Here is a 22,891-nt window from a genome sequence, read left to right as displayed (position 1 = left end):
ATAAAAGTAAAAAGTTTATGAATTTAATAAATTTTAAATTGTTTGTATTTGGATTTCTTATATATTTTTTAAATTGTGCGGATCCTTTGAAATTTTAATTTTAAAACAGTAAGCTTTAAAAGCAATTTTATATGTAAATACATAAGGATTACTGTAAATTAATACTTTTTGTTAACAAGAAAATGAAATTAATTGCTTAGCTCTTTTAAAATTTTCGATATATCTTACACAAATACCTATGGTGTTCTAGTATATTTTAATTATCAAAATTAAAAAATCAGTTTACGAATTATAGATAATTATAAAAATTCCTCATTTACCTTATTTCTAAAGAAAATTTAATAAATTATATAATATAAAAATATTCCTAATAATATTAACAATATAGAGTTATTGACATGCTTGTTTCCAGTACCGTGTAAAGCTTTTTCCAAATCATCCTTATGATCTTTCTTCCACTGTACATTTTTAATTACTTTATCCACTATTTTGTTAAATGATTTTCGACCTGATTCAGTAAAGTATGATGATTTATTTATAAAATCTTTCATTAGTGTAATTTGGTTATCTTCTGTAAAATATTGAGCTAAATTTGATATAACACCTATAACTGAATTTTCTCCTCCACCAAATCTAAAATTTCGAAAAAAAACCCAAAATATTACGAATGAAATTCAAAAATTTTTTATATACGAATTTTGTGTAAGCATATATACTTACGATTTCCCCAATACATCCAAATTTGAACCAATTAAATTTAGGATGTACTCAATTTTATTGACATTTTCAGAAATTAATGAATTAAGTGCAAACATTTTATCTTGTAATCTTACATCTTCTGATAAGATGAAATCGAAATGTTGTTTGATATTACTTTCTGAGCTTACACATCCTAAAATAGCGAGAAGTGATTGTTGATCTGTTGGATTTTTCATATTTTTATAAACTTCTTTTGTATATTCAAAAGTTATGTTGGCTTCATTATCGAATGAATTTCCCAAAGCAGTACAATAAATGGCATTTCGAATATTTTTTGGAATTTTTTTCTTCTGCTTCATTTCACTTTCAAATAATTCTAATGATTTTTTAATGCAATCACTGTGTCCAAATTTACAAATCCATTTTAAAATTTTGCTTCTATTATAAATTTTTAATAATTCATCGTTAGATTTTTCTTCAAGACCATTTTCATTGTAAGCTTTGCTTAAAATATTTACAAGAAATTCATTAAATTCTTTTTCATATTCTTGACCCAATCTGATTTTTAAAAAATGAAAACCATTTAATGCTGCTGATAATGGTATATATTCAGTTTCTACTTTAAGATATTCTAAAATTTTGAATACAAATTGATATTTTAATAAACCTGATCTTGCAAAATTAAATAGATCATCAATTAAATTAGCCCTGTTGATTTCATTTATGTCAGATATTGATTTACTCAGGGCTTCTTTTAAGTTTAACCAGGTTTTTTCATCATAATTTACACGATAAAAGCCCAATTGTTGAATGTTTAGTATAATCCAATTAATTGGTTGCTCAGAAATCAAAATTTTCTTTACCGACTCAGATGATTTCATAAAAATTATATTTTCTTCTTTTGGAATTGTGAAATTTTTCATAACATTTGTTGTAAATGTTATAGGAATCGTATATAGTAGGTTCGGGTTAAGTTCCGGGCTGGTTGCGTTTCCTTCCAAAATAAACCGCTTTTGTTTTATTTCAATTGTTTTTTTATCACCTAATAAATCAATTTGTAGAACTGGGTACCCAGGTTGCTCTGTCCATTCCGAGAAAAACTGCATAAAATTTACATCTTTATGAATCCATTTATTTCGAAATCTTATTAAAACGTCTTCTGGTGTTGCGTATTGAAATTTCCTCAAAAAAAAAACAAAATTTTTAAAAATTTTCTTGACTTAAAATTTAATGACAAACTTTTCTATTAATAAGTTCTGCATAGCATTCCTGAAATTTTCTTTTCCCATACAATATTGAAACATTCTAAGAATGGATGCACCTTTATTATAAGAAACAACTGTGTATGCGGGTGGTGGATTATATGGTAATGTATCTGATTCATGAATCGTCATAGGTCCCGTTCCTTCAAGTGAATCGATTAGTAATGAACTATGAATTTGCTCAAAAACAAACAATTTATTCAATTCCCAATCAGAATTTATCTATATGAAATATGATCTTATTAATTTGTAACAGCAGTAAGTTTCAAAGTATTTGGGAACTTTTCACTTACCGTATGAGGTATAAAATATTCAAAAAATCTTGCAAAACCTTCATTCACCCACAGATGATTCCACCATTCCAATGTTATCAAATTTCCAAACCACATATGACTTTGTTCATGTGCTATTACAGTTGCAATTCGTTGTTTATCTAATTCTGAAGTTGTGTTTTCGTCGTAGAGAAAATACTTCTCTCTTTGAAAGAAAAAAAAATATTGTATTTAACTTTACCGCAAAAGATTTGCAATGATTTCATATACTTAAACAACAAGAGACCCCAATTTTCCATTGCTCCAGCTGCAAAATCTGGTATGGCGGCCATATCCATTTTATCAATACCTAATTCGTCATAATCTATTTGAAAATATTCATTTAATGCTTTCAAAGATTTTGATCCCGTTTCCAAAGCATATTTAGAATAATCCAAAATATGAATTGGAGCTAAAACTGTTAAGTGATTATCAAAGCTTTTATCGGCGTATTCTGATATTAAAAATACTACCAGATAAGTTGACATTTTTGGAGTTATTTCAAAAGTATCATCTGCACGGGATCTGGAATAATATATAATATGAAGAAGTGCCAATAAAATTAGTAAGAAATAAAATTGGCCCCAAAAGCTTAAAAGTTTTTTAATTTTTAAACGAGTACATTTGTTAAATTATTCAAATCAAATAGTCTACTTAACGCCCTAAAGGTTTTTTTAAAATTTATTTTTGATATTATTATAGTGTATTAATTTTTTTCAATAGCCGCATATAAAGTAAGATATAAGTGTTTTGTCTCAATTACACAATAAGTACTTCACTGTTTATGCCGAATATTTGTGCTGTTGTAACCGGGTGTCTGATTACATTACAATTTCACTAGAGAATTGGTGCAATTACAATTGATTTAAATGTCTTCGTTTAGTGGAGGTCTATAAACCTACACGCATTTCGTCAAACATTATTAGAACTATTAAGAATGAATAATGTTGAACATTGACCTTGAGATTAATAAGATACGAAATGCAATAAGATGCTCAAAAAGGTAATTTGATTACAAAAATAAAATAAAATGTAAATTAAAAACGCAAGTAATTTGTTTCGTTGTGATAAGAGCAATTAAGTCTCAAATAAACACAAACATAGTTAAGAGAAACTGGGCTACCGTTATCGCTAGCGTTGATAATTTTATCAGAACCACTTTTTATTAATATAGTTCATTGTATATATAATTTTCAAGGTATAACTATTATTATTTTCTCTACTAAAATGAAATAAAGAGTTTCCGTCGAGACAAGCCATGCTACACATTGGAATGTATAACAGAATAACAAAATTTTTAAATTCTATATTTTCAAAATATTAAAATTTATTTAATAATAAAAGTCACGTACTTGTTAAACTTATATTATTCCGGGTGCTTACAACTACACATTTACTGAATTTAACACTTTCTTTTTTTTTTACCGACCGTATTGTGTAAACAATAGGTAGGTTATGTGATGGCAACAAATTTTGCATATCGAGTTTTCAGTGGGAACGTACTTCTCCATAGTAGGGAAGTGTAAATAAACTATTTTTAGCAACCTGTCGGTCTGTCGGTCTGTCGGTCTGTCGGTCTGTCGGTCTGTCCGTCTGTCGGTCTGTGTGTGCACGCGTGTATCTCAAGTTCGGCTGAACCGATTTTGATGAAATTTTATATGTAAGTTTGTTTCCACCATAGCACGGATCGATCAACTTTTGGTATATATCAGGCCTCGGGAACTGCACTTTTTAGCGGGCCTGTTTTACATTTTTGAACATTTTGAAGAAAATATTCAACCGATTTACTTGAAATTTTATATATAAGCTCAGCTCGACCATCCGCAATAATTCGTATGTTTTGGAGGAAATCAGGCATCGGCAACTAGACGTTTACTACGGGCCAAATATACATTTTTGTGTATATAAAGAGAAATAATCAACCGATTTCATTGAAATTTAATATATGAATTCCTCGTATTAAAACAATGAACATATAAATTTTTTGGAAAGATCAGGGCTCGAAAAGGGATTTGCGGGCCGATTTTACATTTTTCACCATTTTGAAGAAAGTATTCAACCGATTTACTTGAAATTTCATATATAAGCTTTGCTCGATCATACGCAAAAATTCCTAACTTTTGGAAGAAATCAGGCATCAGCAACTGGGCGTTTACTACGGGCCAAATATACATTTTTGTGTATATAAAGAGAAATAATCAACCGATTTCATTGAAATTTAATATATGAATTCCCCGTATTAAAACAATGAACATGTAAATTTTTTGGAAAAATCAGGCATCGGCAACTAGACGTTTACAACGGGCCAAACATACACTTTTGTGTATATAAAGAGAAATAATCAACCGATTTTATTGAAATTAAATATATGAATTCCTCATATTAAAGCAATGAACATATAACTTTTTTGGAAAGATAAGGGCTCGAGAACGGATTTGCGGGCCGATTTTACATTTTTCACCATATCCACAGAACAAATTGATGGAATTCCTTGAAATTTGATATTTGAGTTCTGGTTGTTACCGAAACTAACTGGCGAGCATTTCAGGAAATTCGGGTAGCACAAAGTGAAACTCTACTAAGAGCCAAATTTACATTTTTCAAGTATGTTAACTATAAGCTTACTAATGTCCTAAAAATTGGAAAGAAGTATTTAACAGACATTTTTATAATATTCTGTAACACTTTCACTTAATTAGGCAATATACAATGCGGTCGGTTATGTGCTGACCACATCAAATTTTTTTTTAATTTATTTTGAAATAATGGAATGCTTAAGAAGAGAATCCGAAAAGCAGAGGGAGAAACCTTCAAACAAAATTCTGTTATTCGTCAGTCTCACCTCACCGCAAAAAACTTTTGGTGTTATGTTTGGTCACTTTACTATGTCATCAATATTTCTCTTATTCAGACTACTTAAAAGACGTTCTCGTTTTTTACTTTGAGTGTTCGTTCGGTTACTCTGATCTGTAGGCCTACTGATTTGAGGTATTACAATCGTAATGGCTGATCAAATACGTATTACTACAATTTAATCAATTCAACTTTTCGATGTTCATTATTGAGCAATAGATCGAAGAAATAAAGTCGTTAATTCTAATTTAAGCTGAGTTAATTAAATTAAAATTGAATTTTGCTCGGATATCGTAATTTGTGTCCTAAATTGTTGCGTGTTGTTATTTGGTCTCAACAGACCCCTTATAATTTGGTAAAAGTTAACTTTTTATCAATTAAAAAAAGTGTTGAGAAAGTATTGAATTTTCTAAATTTTGATCGTATTAGGGTTAGAAAGCAAAACTGAATTTTTATTATCAACTAATCATAGTCAATAAAGATATTGTGGAATACGATTATTATATGATATTTTAGACAATTTACAGATAGACAATTTACAATTTTGTTAGAGAATGGCAGCTTAAATTTTATTTTTATTTAATATTTATTGTTATTGTTTTAATACTTTATACTACTATAATATCAACATAAATTCTAATATTGAAACCTAGAATGCAAATATAATATTTTCAGAAGTTTGTTTACAAAAAATATCAGAGAAACGAACTGAAATTAATATGGTCTTCAATTTTTTTAAAACAAATCTTGCGTAATACGGCCTAACTCATAATAATTAGATTTGTAACTATTTGATAACAACTTTATGGTAAGATTGCTAACTATTTTTTGTAGTCTATGTTGCCATATTAAGTAAGCTTACTAACTAGTTTTTGTAGTCTATAGTTTAATTTCATTTCAAAATCACGAAATATATATGTATATAGAATTCACTAAATAACATAAGTGTTGTTTACCCATATATAATTGTGTTTGACAATCTTGTGTTACTTCTGGCACTAAATTGTTTCTCATGATTCAATGTTATATTAAAAGTTGCTTTAAATTTTGGTTCATCAAAACATGGGAATGCTTTCCTTGCATGTTTATCATTAAATTGTGTGGTTGCAAGCCATCTGAAAGATAAAAGCTCATATTTCTTTTTAATTTTTTAAATCTAAATTCATGCTATTACTTTTTATTTCCATTTTCATCTTTATAACTACTTTTATAAAATCCTATCATATCATTTGATAAATTATTCTTAAATTCTATTGTTAAATTATATATGATACCCGGTTGCATTGATTTATCTAACACAATACCATATTTTTCTGTAGCGTTATTAATTTTAATTTCACTTATTTGAAAATGTTCTTTAGTATAACAATTTTCAAATATTATTTCTGACATATTTCTAATTGAATCACTTTTGTGTAATATAATTTCATTAATATTACTTAAAAATGTTTTAAATAATATTGAGACACGACCGTAATAAGTAAATTGTTTTAGTTCATCTGTCATATAAACCGTTAAATTAATATTATAATGTATTGGTTCTATTAATCCTTTTAATCGATGTGTAGTCATTTCTTCTTTAAAGAAATCATTTTGTAGAGTTTGATGTGATAATGAAAATTCGAACAGGTATACTGTGCTAAAAATTATAAATAATTGTAATTTCGAATGCATTGTTCTAATGTAATAATAATATTTTACAATGCGAGGCCGCGCGAACCGCTTGATTATTATCAACAAATTTTGTTTGTATGTAAACACATCCGATTTGAATGATTAACTGAGAAAATTTTTAAGAAAATTGCTGTTTATATAAATGAATTTTATATATATTTATAAAACGTACAGACATAAGTACTTATATATAATAAATTTTCAAAGTGTGAAACTTTTTTAAATAATCATAAGATTTATAATGTTTAGGTAGGTATATCTAATCAGTAATATTTTCATATATCTGCTCATATACTTATTATAATGCTTTTAATTTTATCTTATACAGGGTTGTCCGAATCTGTTGTAATCGCGCACGTTAGTTTTATAGTTCAAACATAAAATTTTGGTTTAAAAATCCGAAAAAACGTTAATTATCTGAAACCGTTTATCAGGTATAAGTGATCATGCAAGCAGTGTTTTTGGATATCTGCAATAAAAAAATAAACAGAAATCTGCTAATATACCATTTATTCTTGCAAGATCAACTACGTTTTTCGAGATTTTTCACCCGGTAAAAAAAAAAAGATCAACTCCCTTTTTTATAAGAAGATCTTGTTTTATCACAAGGTGAATGAATTTTAGAACAATATAAGAAGATAGAACAATTCTACAGATGTTTTGAATAACCAATTCCCTAAAAGTTGAATTGCTCGAAACGGGCATGGCATGCAAGATCGTCAGATTTTACATTTATGGATTTTTTTGTATATATGAATTGCAAACTTTTAATACAACAGCAGTAATAAGTAAACATCTCTTATCTTGCATTCATGCGGATGGAAGCTATTTGGAGCAGCTATTGTAAGTTATTGTTATACATGTTTTTAAATTTTAATTTTTTTTTTAATGACAGATAAAATAATATTTTTTACAACATTTCTTGTACTTGTATTTTTCTTTGATATATAGTACCCTTTTTATAGGTGTCCACAAACATCACTTACAAAATTATCCCTTTACCATTTATGTATTACAAAGTTGTAGAGGATGATGTAGAGAGATCGAAACAAAAACAAAAAAAAGCAAAATAACGAACATTTTTGAAATAAGTATAGTGTTTTTTGAAAAAAATTATAGACATATAGATATAACCAAAAATTTTATGTATGACTATAACTCGAAAACGGTAAGTCAGCGACCAACTATTGGCGTACTGCTGTGTAGGTAAAATAATATATTGAAGAAAAAGTTTCTGAATAATTTATTGCTGTAACTTCAACAGCTTCGAAGCTGAAATTGATATTCGCGAGATACAATTTTTTTTATCCGAGCCTTTTTTCAACTCTCCTAAATTACCCCTAGACGTTGAAGATCCCCTCATACATTTTTTTTGTTTCTAAAAAACTGCAAGGGACCACTGCCCGAGCGCGTTTACATAAGAACAGGGTCACTCTGTGTATTAATATAATATGTGTATTATGTAGAAAACTTTTTTGTATGTGTGAGATCATATAAATAATTAATATACTACTTTTGTGTTTACATTTCATAAATTTGTTATGGAGTACTAATTAAGGGCACTTTAAAAGTGTAAAATTACTCTGCTTTATTTATTCAATAAAATATGGGATATTAGGATATAATAAAAAATTTGAATTGGTTAGCACATAACCGACCGCAATGTGTATTGTCTAGTTAAGTGAAAGTGTTACAGAATATTATAAAAACGTCTGTTAAATACTTCATTCCAATTTTTAGGACATCAGTAAGCTTATAGTTAACATACCTAGAAAAATTTAAATTTGGCTCTTAGTGGAGTTTTGCTTTGTGCTACCCGAATTCCTTGAAATGCTCGCCAGTTAGTTTCGGTAACAACCAGAAAAATAACAAATATCAAATTTCAAGAAATTTCATCAATTCGTTCCGTAGATATGGTAAAAAATGTGAATTCGGCCCCTAGTTCGGTTTCCGAGCTCTGATCGTTCCAAAAAATGTAAATGTTAATTTTTTTAATACTCGAAAAATTTCCAGGAAATTGGTTAAATATTTCTATTTATATGGGCAAAAATCTAAAATTGGCCCGCAAAAAAGACCAGTTTTCAAGGCCCGATATATCCCGAAAAGCTAATCAATCCGCGACATAGTCAAAACGTGTGCACACACAGACAGACAGAGCGACAGGTTGCTAAAAATAGTTTATTTACACTGCCCTACCATAGAGAAGTGCGTTCCCAGTGAAAACTCGATATGTAAAATTTGTTGTCATTACATAACCTACCTTATTGTATACGCAATGCAGTCGGTAACAATATTGTTTTAATATTTTATATAGCGGTAATACTCTTGTTGGTTTAAAAATAAAACAATGATTCGAATTTGGTAAATATTTCTAATATTTAGACCAATACAAATTTGGCAACTTACTTCAATTTTACTTTGGTAACAAGTCTTTTCAAGGACTACTTAGAAAGTAAATGAGATGCTAGCTTAAATTTTTATAGTTTGAATTTTAAAATTGTACCTTCATACATTCATAGTAGAAGTATGTACATAATATAGCAGCCAACATAATTATTTCAAATAAGGAAATTAAAAGTGATTTTACCAAAAATTTCATATGACTCCAAATTATGTAATAAAAAAAAATATTTTCTGTATGAAATTATTTATGTATATATTTTTATTGTCACAAAACTATCGAGTTATCTTTTTCTATATAATTACTATTAACGTCAATGAACAATATTATTAATCAATTATTCTTACAGATACACAGTGAAAAACAGTTATTAGTAATTTTTTAGAAGAACTCATATTAAAATTTTAATATGTACTTAAATACATTAAAATTGTTGTAAATGCTATTAATACTGCACTAAATGTTATAGCTGCTGCACCACCTCTTAGACCTTTTATTAAATCTGCTTTATATTTATCCAACCAGCTCATATTCTTTTCAACTCTTTTTACGGCATCTTTCAATGTGTTTTTAGGTGCTTCTTGGGTCAATTTTTCACTGAATTTTTCTATTGATTTCTTTTGCTCTTCTGAATTGAAATGTGATGCTATATTTAACACAACATTAGCTACATCAGTTTCATATCCTCCAAGGCTAAAAAGAATTGTATAATTTAAGTCAGTTTTGGTATTTAATTTGTCAATGTAATAGCAAATTCTATTTTCGATTATCGAATTCCGTAATCGAAGAAAATCAATTTATAAATGCAAATGACTGCTGATTAACAGCTTTTTCATATTAAATAAATAAATATTAATTTATATAAATCTAAAATCATTAATTATACATACGCTTCTCCTAATTTTCCATGTTCATTTACAATTAAATCAAATACATGTTGTGGGCTTTCTGGATTTTCAGCAATCAGTGCATTTAAGGCGGCTTGTCTATCTTGTTTACGTACAGCATCGGATAGTATAAAATCATAATGTGCTTTAATATGTTCTTGTTTTTTAACGCAACCTAATGCATTTAATACTAGCGTTTGCTCAGTTGATGTTTCAGTTGAAATAAAATGATCTTTTAAGTAGTTATAATTTGTTAGATTTTCAGCTGTTCTTACGGCAGAACAATAAACAACAGAACGAATGTTTTTATTAATAGCGTTTTTTTTATCTTTTTTAAAATCGTCAAATAATTTCATTGAGTTTTCATTACAATCTTTAAAGTCATATTTACATGCCCAACTTAAAACGTTTGCTCTATTATAAGTATCAAGCCTTGATTCATCATTTGTTTGATTAAATGTCAAATGATCATAAACTGCCGGTAGGGCCATATGCAGCCTTTTTTTTAGATCATCGTTTTCTTTACCTAATCTTGCTTCAATATTTTTAAACCCACTAAAAGCTGCTGTCCATGGTATGTAATGTTTTTCCTTTTCAAGGTAAGACAAGATATCAAATATCAAGTCGTATTTCATAGTACCAGCACGTCCAAAATTGAATAGATCGTCAATCAAATGTGCGCGATTTATTTCACCAATTTTACCGAAATTTTCAGTTGTTAAAGCATGATGAATGTTGTGTAACATATGATCTTCATACCAAACTCGGAAATACCCCATTTGTTCAATGTTTGCAATAACATAATCTGATTCACCTAATTCCTCGGATACCGAAAATGTCGTAGAATTTTTGTTGAAAAATTGTATGTCTCCTGGATTAGGTGTTCCAAATTTCGGATTCTTTTGTGTTGTGTATGTAAATGGTACATAATATATAAGATCTTCATTTCCAGCATCATCTTCTAACAGGAATCTTTGCTGTTCAATTTCAATTTTTTTACGGTCTTCAGAGAGCTTAACTTTTATAATAGGATATCCAACTTGTTCAGTCCAAGATAAATAAAATTCAGTTGTGTTTAAGTTTTCAGGTTTCCATTCACTATCAAAAGCTTTGAATAACAACGCTGGTCTAGAACTACCTTCCTTACTTAAATTGAGAGTTATAGTTAATTTCGTATTACAGAAAATTAATTCGATAATGAAATAAAATAAATTACTTGTCTTTTAAATATTTCCTAATAGCTTTCTGGAATTTTTCTTCACCCATGGAGTATCTAATCATACGAATTATTGATGAGCCTTTGTTATACGAAATTGTGCCGAACATTTTACGTATTTCTGTTTGGGAATTAATGTTTTTATCACTCATTGCATGCGTATCACTCAACGAATCTCTAGGCAAAACAGTGTGAACATTATCGACAACAAATTGTTTGTCCAAATCCCATTTTGGATATTCCTAAAATTTTAATTTATCAATAAATTCATTTCCATATTCAAAAGAGGTAAAATAATTACCTTAGCGGAAGCAAAGTATTGAAAATACCTAGCGAAACCTTCATTTAACCAAGTATGGTTCCACCAATCGCATGTAACATAATCACCAAACCACATATGTGTTTGCTCATGTGCAATAACTAAAGATATTCTTTGTTGGGCAATGTCTGTTGTTTCTTTATCATCATTCAATAGAGCACGCTCTCTAAACAAAAAGAAAGTTAAAATTGGTTCAAATTAAAAAAAATGTTACAGAAAATGTAATACCTATATGTAAGAAGACCCCAATTTTCCATTGCACCGGCCGAAAAATCTGGAATTGCTGCCATATGCATTTTTGGATTACCAAGATCTTTGTATGGTAATTCAAAATAATCTCCTAACGTTTTTAACAAGGTTTTCCCTGCTTGTAAGCTGTATTGTGTTTGGGATTCATATTCGGGACGTGCAACAATTGAAAGATCGTTGGAATCACCATTTTCTATAAAGTCTGATACGAGGAAAGCGACAAGATAAGTAGACATTTTGGGTGTTGTAGAAAAGGTTACAATTTTCCGGTCATCTCTGAAATTTATTAAAATATGTTCAATAAGTTGATCTTTTAAGAAATATTTGAAAAAAGAAATAAAACAAATAAATTATAATGGAGAATGTATTCCATAATCTCAATAATGGTATATAATACTTGACCTTTTCAAGTCTTATAAACTTAAGAAACAAGTTCAAGTTTTAAAGTGTGTGTTTATTTTTTTAGAGTTGAGCTTCAATATTTTGAACTTACCCATCATTTTTTGGGTCACCTACTTGTTTTGTATTACTGATAACTTTTGTGAACTCCTTTTCATGATTAATATGAATATCAAAAGTTGCTTTGAATCCTGGTTCATCAAAACATGGGAATGCTTGCCTAGCATAATGAGTTTGGAACTGCGTTGCACCAATCCATCTAAAAATTTTGAAATTGATAAAAGAAATAAACAATTTTTCTGTATTCGTTATTTTTAACTTACATAATCTCGCCATTCTTTTTCTTATAACTACTTTTGTAAAAACCTTTCATATCATCTCCCATATAACCAGTATAATTTATTCTCAAAATGTAATGTTGATCCTTTACTAGAGGTTCTTTCAAAGTTAAAGTCCATATATCGGTTTTTGCATTGTCATTGTCATTAGTAATATCGATTTTTTCTTCAGGCGTACCTTGTTTAACTAGTGTTCTACTAATGATTGTAATATTTTTTTTGTGTAAAGCAATTTTATCTACATTGTCTACAATTGGTTTTAAAAGTATATTGACAAATCCATCAAATTGGAATTTTTCCCTCTCTATACCATCTCTAAGAATATATGGTTTAATTGTCAAATTATAGTTTGTTGGTACAACATTTGTTGGTAATCTGTACTCTTCTTTTTCGTCTACATTTTCTATTTCATTTTCTAATGGAGCAGTTCTAATTGTGTAGAATAAATTTAAGAGCAAAATAATGCCCAGTAAGCGAAAATCTTTCATCTGAAAAGAATCCACAAAAAAAATGGTAAAAATTTGAAGTTTTACATAATTTTTTGGAGAGATTTTTTTAGATTTTGCCAATGAAATAAAATATTAATATTTAAAATAATTTTTATTTATTGCAGCTGTGAATAAGTGAAATAATTAAATGTAAATTATTAAAATAAACGTAGTTTATCCGTGCTTTTATAAATTATAGCAATTTAAATTAGCTATAATTGTGTTATTAATTTCAATATTGCAAGCAAGTTTGGTAATTATATTTAATGCTGTTAACAATACTATTTGTTTAGTTGCACATGATTTAAATGAGGAGTCAAATTATATTTTAAAATAGCATAGAATTGAACTTGAGACAAAAATTAAAATTCCTAAGTGTTGATTTAATTAATTCCTTTCTAATTTAATTAGGTAATAGAAGTAAGTACATTAGCACTATCAACTAATATAATTATTCTTGCCTACTGCAAGTTGATTACTGGTTTAAGATGAAAAGACGAAATTTCAAAATCACTTCAAAAATAGAAACAGAAAAATAGAAATCAATTCAAAATAGAAATTTCCTATTAGCAGTTGTACAAATAATCTACAAACTTCATGCAAAGCATTTGTTTATACGAAACATTACACAAAAAAGGTTCTACGATACATTTACAGTAAATACGTGCGTATTTATATTGTAATTTTAATTGCAAGACTGTGCAATACTCTACAACCACGTCGAACGTAAATGTTAATTAGATGCAGCGAGCTAATTTTCGTATAAGAAACTTTAAAATGAAATTCGAAAGGATGCATTTACAGCAAATGAATTAAAGTGTTTTCAGTATAAAATTATTTTATTATAACCACAAAAGTGTAAAGCTATCTTTTATTTAATTAATATTAATATTATTAATCATATTAGCACAATTATTCTAACAGATCGATATGCACAGTAAAAAACAGTTATAAGTAATTTTTTAGAAGAACTGATATTAAAATTTTTAATATGTACTTAAATACATTAAAATTGTTGTAAATGCTATTAATACTGCACTAAATGTTATAGCTGCTGCACCACCTCTTAGACCTTTTACTAAATCTGCTTTATATTTATCCAACCAGCTCATATTCTTTTCAACTCTTTTTACGGCATCTTTCAATGTGTTTTTAGGTGCTTCTTGGGTCAATTTTTCACTGAATTTTTCTATTGATTTCTTTTGCTCTTCTGAATTGAAATGTGATGCTATATTTAACACAACATTAGCTACATCAGTTTCATATCCTCCAAGGCTAAAAAGAATTGTATAATTTAAGTCAGTTTTGGTATTTAATTTGTCAATGTAATAGCAAATTCTATTTTCGATTATCGAATTCCGTAATCGAAGAAAATCAATTTATAAATGCAAATGACTGCTGATTAACAGCTTTTTCATATTAAATAAATAAATATTAATTTATATAAATCTAAAATCATTAATTATACATACGCTTCTCCTAATTTTCCATGTTCATTTACAATTAAATCAAATACATGTTGTGGGCTTTCTGGATTTTCAGCAATCAGTGCATTTAAGGCGGCTTGTCTATCTTGTTTACGTACAGCATCGGATAGTATAAAATCATAATGTGCTTTAATATGTTCTTGTTTTTTAACGCAACCTAATGCATTTAATACTAGCGTTTGCTCAGTTGATGTTTCAGTTGAAATAAAATGATCTTTTAAGTAGTTATAATTTGTTAGATTTTCAGCTGTTCTTACGGCAGAACAATAAACAACAGAACGAATGTTTTTATTAATAGCGTTTTTTTTATCTTTTTTAAAATCGTCAAATAATTTCATTGAGTTTTCATTACAATCTTTAAAGTCATATTTACATGCCCAACTTAAAACGTTTGCTCTATTATAAGTATCAAGCCTTGATTCATCATTTGTTTGATTAAATGTCAAATGATCATAAACTGCCGGTAGGGCCATATGCAGCCTTTTTTTTAGATCATCGTTTTCTTTACCTAATCTTGCTTCAATATTTTTAAATCCACTAAAAGCTGCTTTCCATGGTATGTAATGTTTTTCCTTTTCAAGGTAAGACAAGACATCAAATATCAAGTCGTATTTCATAGTACCAGCACGTCCAAAATTGAATAGATCGTCAATCAAATGTGCGCGATTTATTTCACCAATTTTACCGAAATTTTCAGTTGTTAAAGCATGATGAATGTTGTGTAACATATGATCTTCATACCAAACTCGGAAATACCCCATTTGTTCAATGTTTGCAATAACATAATCTGATTCACCTAATTCCTCGGATACCGAAAATGTCGTAGAATTTTTGTTGAAAAATTGTATGTCTCCTGGATTAGGTGTTCCAAATTTCGGATTCTTTTGTGTTGTGTATGTAAATGGTACATAATATATAAGATCTTCATTTCCAGCATCATCTTCTAACAGGAATCTTTGCTGTTCAATTTCAATTTTTTTACGGTCTTCAGAGAGCTTAACTTTTATAATAGGATATCCAACTTGTTCAGTCCAAGATAAATAAAATTCAGTTGTGTTTAAGTTTTCAGGTTTCCATTCACTATCAAAAGCTTTGAATAACAACGCTGGTCTAGAACTACCTTCCTTACTTAAATTGAGAGTTATAGTTAATTTCGTATTACAGAAAATTAATTCGATAATGAAATAAAATAAATTACTTGTCTTTTAAATATTTCCTAATAGCTTTCTGGAATTTTTCTTCACCCATGGAGTATCTAATCATACGAATTATTGATGCGCCTTTGTTGTATGAAATAGAACCGAACATTTTACCTAAATCTGTTGGAGAATTTATGTTTTTATCACTCATTGCATGCGTATCACTCAACGAATCTCTAGGCAAAACGGTATGAACTTGATCGACAACAAATTGCTTGTCCAAATCCCATTTTGGATATTCCTAAAAGTTTAATTTAGCAGTAAATTAACGAGATATATTTTCCCATTACGCAAATAAAAGGAATACAATAAAAAATACAATAAAAAATCACCTTAGCAGAGCCGAAATATTGGAAATATGTAGCAAACCCTTCATTCAACCAAGTATGGTTCCACCAATCACATGTAACATAATCACCAAACCACATATGTGTTTGCTCATGTGCAATTATTAGAGAAATGCTTTGCTGACCCATGTCTGTGGTTTCTTTGTCATCATTCAATAGAGCACGCTCTCTAAACAAAAAGAAAGTTAAAATTGGTTCAAATTAAAAAAAAATGTTACAGAAAATGTAATACCTATATGTAAGAAGACCCCAATTTTCCATTGCACCGGCCGAAAAATCTGGAATTGCTGCCATATGCATTTTTGGATTACCAAGATCTTTGTATGGTAATTCAAAATAATCTCCTAACGTTTTTAACAAGGTTTTCCCTGCTTGTAAGCTGTATTGTGTTTGGGATTCATATTCGGGACGTGCAACAATTGAAAGATCGTTGGAATCACCATTTTCTATAAAGTCTGATACGAGGAAAGCGACAAGATAAGTAGACATTTTGGGTGTTGTAGAAAAGGTTACAATTTTCCGGTCATCTCTGAAATTTATTAAAAAATGTTCAATAAGTTGATCTTTTGAAATATTTGAAAAAAGAAATAAAACAAATAAATTATAATGGAGAATGTATTCTATAATCTCAATAATGGTATATAATACTTGACCTTTTCAAGTTTTATAAACTTAAGAAACAAGTTCAAGTTTTAAAGTGTGTGTTTATTTTTTTAGAGTTGAGCTTCAATATTTTGAACTTACCCATCATTTTTTGGGTCGCCTACTTGTTTTGTATTACTGATAACTTTTGTGAACTCCTTTTCATGATTAATATGAATATCAAAAGTTGCCTTGAATCCTGGTTCATCGAAGCAAGGAAATGCCCGTCTAGCGTGGTGGGTTTGGAACTGCGTTGCACCAATCCATCTAAAAATTTTGAAATTGATAAAAGAAATAAACAATTTTTCTGTATTCGTTATTTTTAACTTACATAATCTCGCCATTCTTTTTCTTATAACTACTTTTGTAAAAACCTTTCATATCATCTCCCATATAACCAGTATAATTTATTCTCAAAATGTAATGTTGATCCTTTACTAGAGGTTCTTTCAAAGTTAAAGTCCATATATCGGTTTTTGCATTGTCATTGTCATTAGTAATATCGATTTTTTCTTCAGGCGTACCTTGTTTAACTAGTGTTCTACTAATGATTGTAATATTTTTTTTGTGTAAAGCAATTTTATCTACATTGTCTACAATTGGTTTTAAAAGTATATTGACAAATCCATCAAATTGGAATTTTTCCCTCTCTATACCATCTCTAAGAATATATGGTTTAATTGTCAAATTATAGTTTGTTGGTACAACATTTGTTGGTAATCTGTAATCTTCTTTTTCCTCTACTTTTTCTACATCATTTTCTAATGGAGCAGTCCTAACCGTGGAAAATAAATTCAAGGCCAAAATAATAGCCAACAAGCGAAAATATTTCATCTGAAAAAATTAAAGCAAAGAAACAATAAAAAACAACTTTTACTATTTTTAAAATTTTTGGATTGCTCGAATTTTAAAAGTTTTTTAAAATTTTTGCTATTTCTGAAGATTAGACCTGGAGAGACTGGTAACTGCTTTGGGATCTTCGATAAATCGAATTTTATAATATTCCATTTAAACACTTCGTATTTAAACATTTTTCAATTGTGTTGAAATTAAATTTTTCACACTTTTAATTGATTTAACAAAAAAACACTGCTACCAATTAACTTAGAAACACAACATTTATTATTTTTTATTTAGATAAGTGAAAAAAGCGACTTTTTCGATTTTGCCTGCCGATATGCTGATTTAATTCATACTTACCTAAAAAACAATTTCAAAGTACTTAAATTTGGATTTATTCAAACAGTTGTACTTGTATACAAATAAAAATAAATAAGTAATAATTGGTTTTAGCTTCTTTTTCGCTGAAGTATTTTCTTCAAATTTGCGGTGGACGCTGGGAGCGAGTTTATAACATTATCTTACATGTCAAAACATACAATAGAATTATTTAAATCTATTTTATGTTTAGGCATGTTAGCATTTGAATTCTTCAGTTGCATGAATCCATATTTAAATTGTTGTTTAAAAAGCAAATAATAAGGAAATACACTTAAGTTTTGTATAACACAACTCATTCTTAAACGTCATCATTAATGGCTTAATAACATTTTGTGGTAATATTTTTTTTTCTCCTACTTCACCGCTCCAGGGAGTAGCATGTGGCAAGCAATTGATGTTGTAAATAACCATGAATTAGTTTCTTACATTAGTACACCTACAGTAATATTACAGTTCTCTCGGTAGGTGACGAGCCTACCGTCAGTTTTTTTAAATATTGGATATTATTGAAATAAGGTAATTAGTTAATACTGATTTTTTAATTTTACAATGTAATGTGTATAAAGCTAAATAATATTGAATATAATTTTCATAGTGATCTGACTGGGCATTGAACCGGAGACCCTTCAGTTAAAGACCAGCGCAATAACCGCTTAACCATTAGGCATTGGTTTTGTAATAATTAATAAGAATTAATAGCGCCCGACGTGCAGCCTAACTCTATCGAAAAATTATTTGCTCATGTTAACGTTATTAAGCATTATTTTCCACGCACATATTGATTAACACCATCTATTTTCAGATATGAAATTCTATACAATTTTATAAAAAGATTTCTTAATCAATTTCAGAATTTCGTGAATGAACCATAAATTAATACTAATTTCACAGTTTTGATAAGGTTTCGATATGTTATATTTGATAAGAATATTATTATAATATTATTTTGTCCATATCTTTATATGCAAACGATAAGAAATGAATTTTACTACATTAAGCAAATTTTAATGGTATTTAAGAATTTTCGCAGAAATACTTGAGTTCTTAAAGAATTTTGGGAGTAATCTTTATGAAGTTTTTTAGTGACTCATTTCAGCTATATAACATTAATATTCAAATATTTGTATTGTTAATCTACATCAACTTCACTACTTCTATACTATGGTTAGTATCTGTTTGAATAAGAATTTTTGAGTTTCTTCAATAAATTTTAACTAAATTTTCCAGTCGAAGTTTTATTTGTAATTACCATCTATATTTTAATTTTAATTAAATTGATATATTATTAGATAATATTCAAAAATAGTATCATAAATTATAAATATTAAAATTTTACAAATAATTACAGATAAAAGATTGTGTGCGACAAAATACAGTAAAATCATTCTTACTTGATGAATTATAGGTTTTGTTAATAGAAAAATTATTTTGGACTAAATAAATTAAATTATGCTAGAATTTTCATTTCTTAGCCCTGTCACGTTCATATGTTATCAATTTTTTGTTTTAAATAATTTGAATTATATATCTTACTGAATTGAATTATATCTTACTTAAATAATCCGCCGCCATTTTACATCTGAATTTTTTATAAATCAAAAAACTATTTTAACTTTGTAATGCCATATTGGGGGCAGTTATCGGATTTCAAAAAAATTAATATTAAAATAAATTTGGAGTAGGTTCCTTCAATTATTTGCATAAATTATATTAAAATTAAATTTAGAAATCATATTAGAATTAGAATTAAAGTGTCCAATAAATGTTAAAATCATCAAATATAAAAAATTAAAAATTTATGGGATCGAATTTCGAGGTTTCACTGTATATGTTTATAATACGATAATATTTATATGGCTCATATTTTATTACCTGTATGGAAAATATCTAGAAATTATTGAATATTTACGACATTGGTCTTTAATATGTTGATAGGAAAAGTCATTATCAAATTTACAGTCCTCATATAATATTATTTAATTTATTTATGATTTTTGATAAAAATATATATATACAGTCGTTTTGAAAAAATGCTTTAATGACCGCATAAAAAAATCATAGAAAATTTTTATCGTTCCGCAAATTAGAATAGCTTATTTCTAGATTGATTAAGTAATTGTTCTTATGCAATTTTTTTTTTGTCTCGCAATTAATAAAGAATTTTCAAATATTTTAAATAAAGATTTAAATTACATCTTGTTTTTTTTGGAAAATTTGGCTTTTATTCCTTGTGACCCTAAAATATCCAAAAATATTGCATTTTTAATCTAGTTAAAATTCAAATATTGTGAAATAATTCTGGAAATATTGTGAATAAATCTGGTCTTTATCCCAAATTTCAATTCTAAAGTGAAATATTACTTGTTAGTTCTGTTCAATTTAATCCAGTAAGAAACCATATAATTTTGGAATTTGAAATTAGGTCATTTGATCTTAAGATCACAGGCATCTTAGTGATGAAATGTTATGGTGATGAAATACAATAATGATGAATTGTTACAATGATGAAATGTTGCAATGATGAAATGTCTCGTATGATGAGATGTCAGGGAACCATTTGTTGCATATCACCACAAATTAAAAATTTTCATATTTTTTAAAATTTGTGATTTTCAATTTAATTTATTAATGGCTGTACTCTAAAAATTGGCGCAATATTTAAAAACACACACAAAACTCATAAAACTAATCCAAATTTTATGGCCTTTTTTGCCATTTTTTTTGCTCTTTCAAATTTTTTTGTCCTATTTAAAATAATTATTTTATTACATTGTAAATATTATTTTGATTTAAAACCTACTATATAAAGTAGGAAAATAAATCATAAAATTTTTAATGTTTCTAATAATAAAATAACTTTTAAGTGCATAATAATTAATATTTTTAATGAAAAATTACTTTTTTGAGATAAAAAATGGCGTGATGCATAAATTTTTAACTGAGCTTACAATTATTTCGCAGGTATTCTTTGGTATTCTATCACATACAATATTTAGATGAATACAAGTATAATTTTTCATTTCACATAATATGAATTCTAACTAAATTTTTTTGATTTAAGAATTAAATGAAGAATTAAATGAAATTTCTGAAAAAGACATAATATGTATAGTTGACTTTGCCTCGTATGATACTACGGTATTTAGTTTTCAAATCACTAATTAAATTTCTTTATTTTATAATATGAAAATAATATAGGACATATGTATTTAGTTAGTGAAGTTTAATTGAAAAATGGCATAAGTTCAACTAAAAAAAATTCTTACTAAAATCAAAGTGATTTTTTATAATATTTTAAACAAATAAAGTAATGTTGGAATAACACTTTAGAGTACATAGAATTTATTATGTAATTAATTCTTTTAACGAACTTAGCATGTATAGGTACCTATGTCAAATTACAAAATGCTTATATAAATTAAAATTTCTCAATGTGATTGCATTTGAATTTTAGTAATTTCCAAATTTTAGGTAATTCCGTACAAGATCCAAATGAATTTTTGTTAATTGAAAAATTTTTATGGCGCATATTTTAACAAAAGCGAAAAATTGAAAAAGTAATAAAAATTTTCCATTTTTAGCCTGAATAACCTTTAAACTGCGATTCTTTCATTTTAATTTACCATTTTTTATATTTTCAATTAAATTTTATGAAACTGCAATTGCATTGTCCTTTTTTTAAGAATTTCAATTATAATTCAGTTATAAATTATTTAATTTAAACGAAACAATTATATTGAACCCTTTTTTTATGGCAATAAGCAAAACATTATAATTAATATTTTTTATTTATAAAGATCATAGTAAACACTTAACTATTTCGAATATAATTTAATTATTATTTAATTAATTTAATGTTTTTATAAGTTTTAATTTATAGAGAAAAACTTTAACAATATAGAATTTATACATATATATATATAACCGTTATTAAACTAACCTTAATTTATTTTATTTAATTTTTCCTATAACTATTTTTTTTTTGCTCAGTAACTTAATGAAGAAAATAAAAATGAGAAAAAAAAAAAAGAATTTTTTTTTTTCACGACAAAAAATAGTTAAAGCAGAAAAATAAAAACTGAATCTGACTAATTAAATTCAACTGGTATTTATAAGAATTTTCTGAAATTACTGTTATAACATATGTGAATAACCATATAATTACATTATATATGTACAAGTATGTATATACCAAAAGGGTTTCGCGTTTATTTAATTCCAAGCTTAAGTATTTCGCAGTATATGTGCGTATGTGTATTTGTATGTAATAAAGATAAGGGTTATCTAATTTTTATTATTATTATTATTATTATAGGTTTAAGATAGTTAATTATTATATTTTTCCTTATTTTTTTTTTCTAAATAAAAAATATAATTTGTAATATGGCTATTTAAAATAAAAAAATGAATCGAAATGAATTTTTGCTACTATTTGAAACTAATTTGAAAAAATTGGAATATTTGTATATATATACTTAATAATTACATTAAATTTCATCATGTTGTTTACAAGGATAATGTTTGGTATTAAAAAATATGTAAAGTCAGGATGAGGATCTACTAAGAATGAATTTTGTAAAAATCTGAAAAAAAACCGTATAAAATTTTAACTAATTTCAATTCACAATCCCTTTGAATAATTTATTAAAATAAAAAAAAATATAATTATAATTAAAATAGCAAATAATTCAAAATTTCCTTTCAGATGTTTAAGATTAAACCTTTTAAGAGCGAAACCATAATGAAAATTTGTGCTTACTTTCTTTACTTAACTCTTAATTGAAGGTAGTCAAATGTTTCAATTAAAAGTTTAAATTTTTTTTAGCTTTTAATTAAATATTTTAAAAAATTATTAAAATTATTCGAAATTATCGGTTCCCAAAAAAAAGTACCGGGGAA

General features: G+C 27.2%; 1 protein-coding gene across 1 annotated transcript; it reads right to left on the bottom strand.

Moving 5' to 3' along the window:
• Window positions 1-260: 260 nt before the first annotated feature.
• LOC129611949 (uncharacterized) lies at window positions 261-22,066 on the bottom strand. Its single transcript, XM_055525377.1, has 22 exons — window positions 21,933-22,066; window positions 17,103-17,605; window positions 16,874-17,038; window positions 16,362-16,658; window positions 16,115-16,298; window positions 15,782-16,023; window positions 14,569-15,711; window positions 14,098-14,371; window positions 12,594-13,096; window positions 12,365-12,529; window positions 11,851-12,147; window positions 11,605-11,788; window positions 11,304-11,545; window positions 10,091-11,233; window positions 9,614-9,893; window positions 6,300-6,874; window positions 6,082-6,240; window positions 2,504-2,797; window positions 2,255-2,438; window positions 1,939-2,183; window positions 721-1,881; window positions 261-633 (listed from the first exon to the last, which is right to left on the bottom strand). Exons 2-22 carry the CDS (start codon window positions 17,603-17,605, stop codon window positions 339-341), a joined length of 8,535 nt encoding a protein of 2,844 aa, XP_055381352.1. The 5' UTR covers window positions 21,933-22,066; the 3' UTR covers window positions 261-338.
• Window positions 22,067-22,891: the final 825 nt, after the last annotated feature.

This window comes from Condylostylus longicornis, unplaced genomic scaffold, assembly GCF_029603195.1.
Source record: "Condylostylus longicornis isolate FDR11 unplaced genomic scaffold, ASM2960319v2 ptg000055l, whole genome shotgun sequence".
NCBI classification, from domain to species: domain Eukaryota; kingdom Metazoa; phylum Arthropoda; class Insecta; order Diptera; family Dolichopodidae; genus Condylostylus; species Condylostylus longicornis.
Note: the sequence above shows the minus strand (reverse complement) of the source record. Positions and strands in the feature narration are given on the sequence as shown.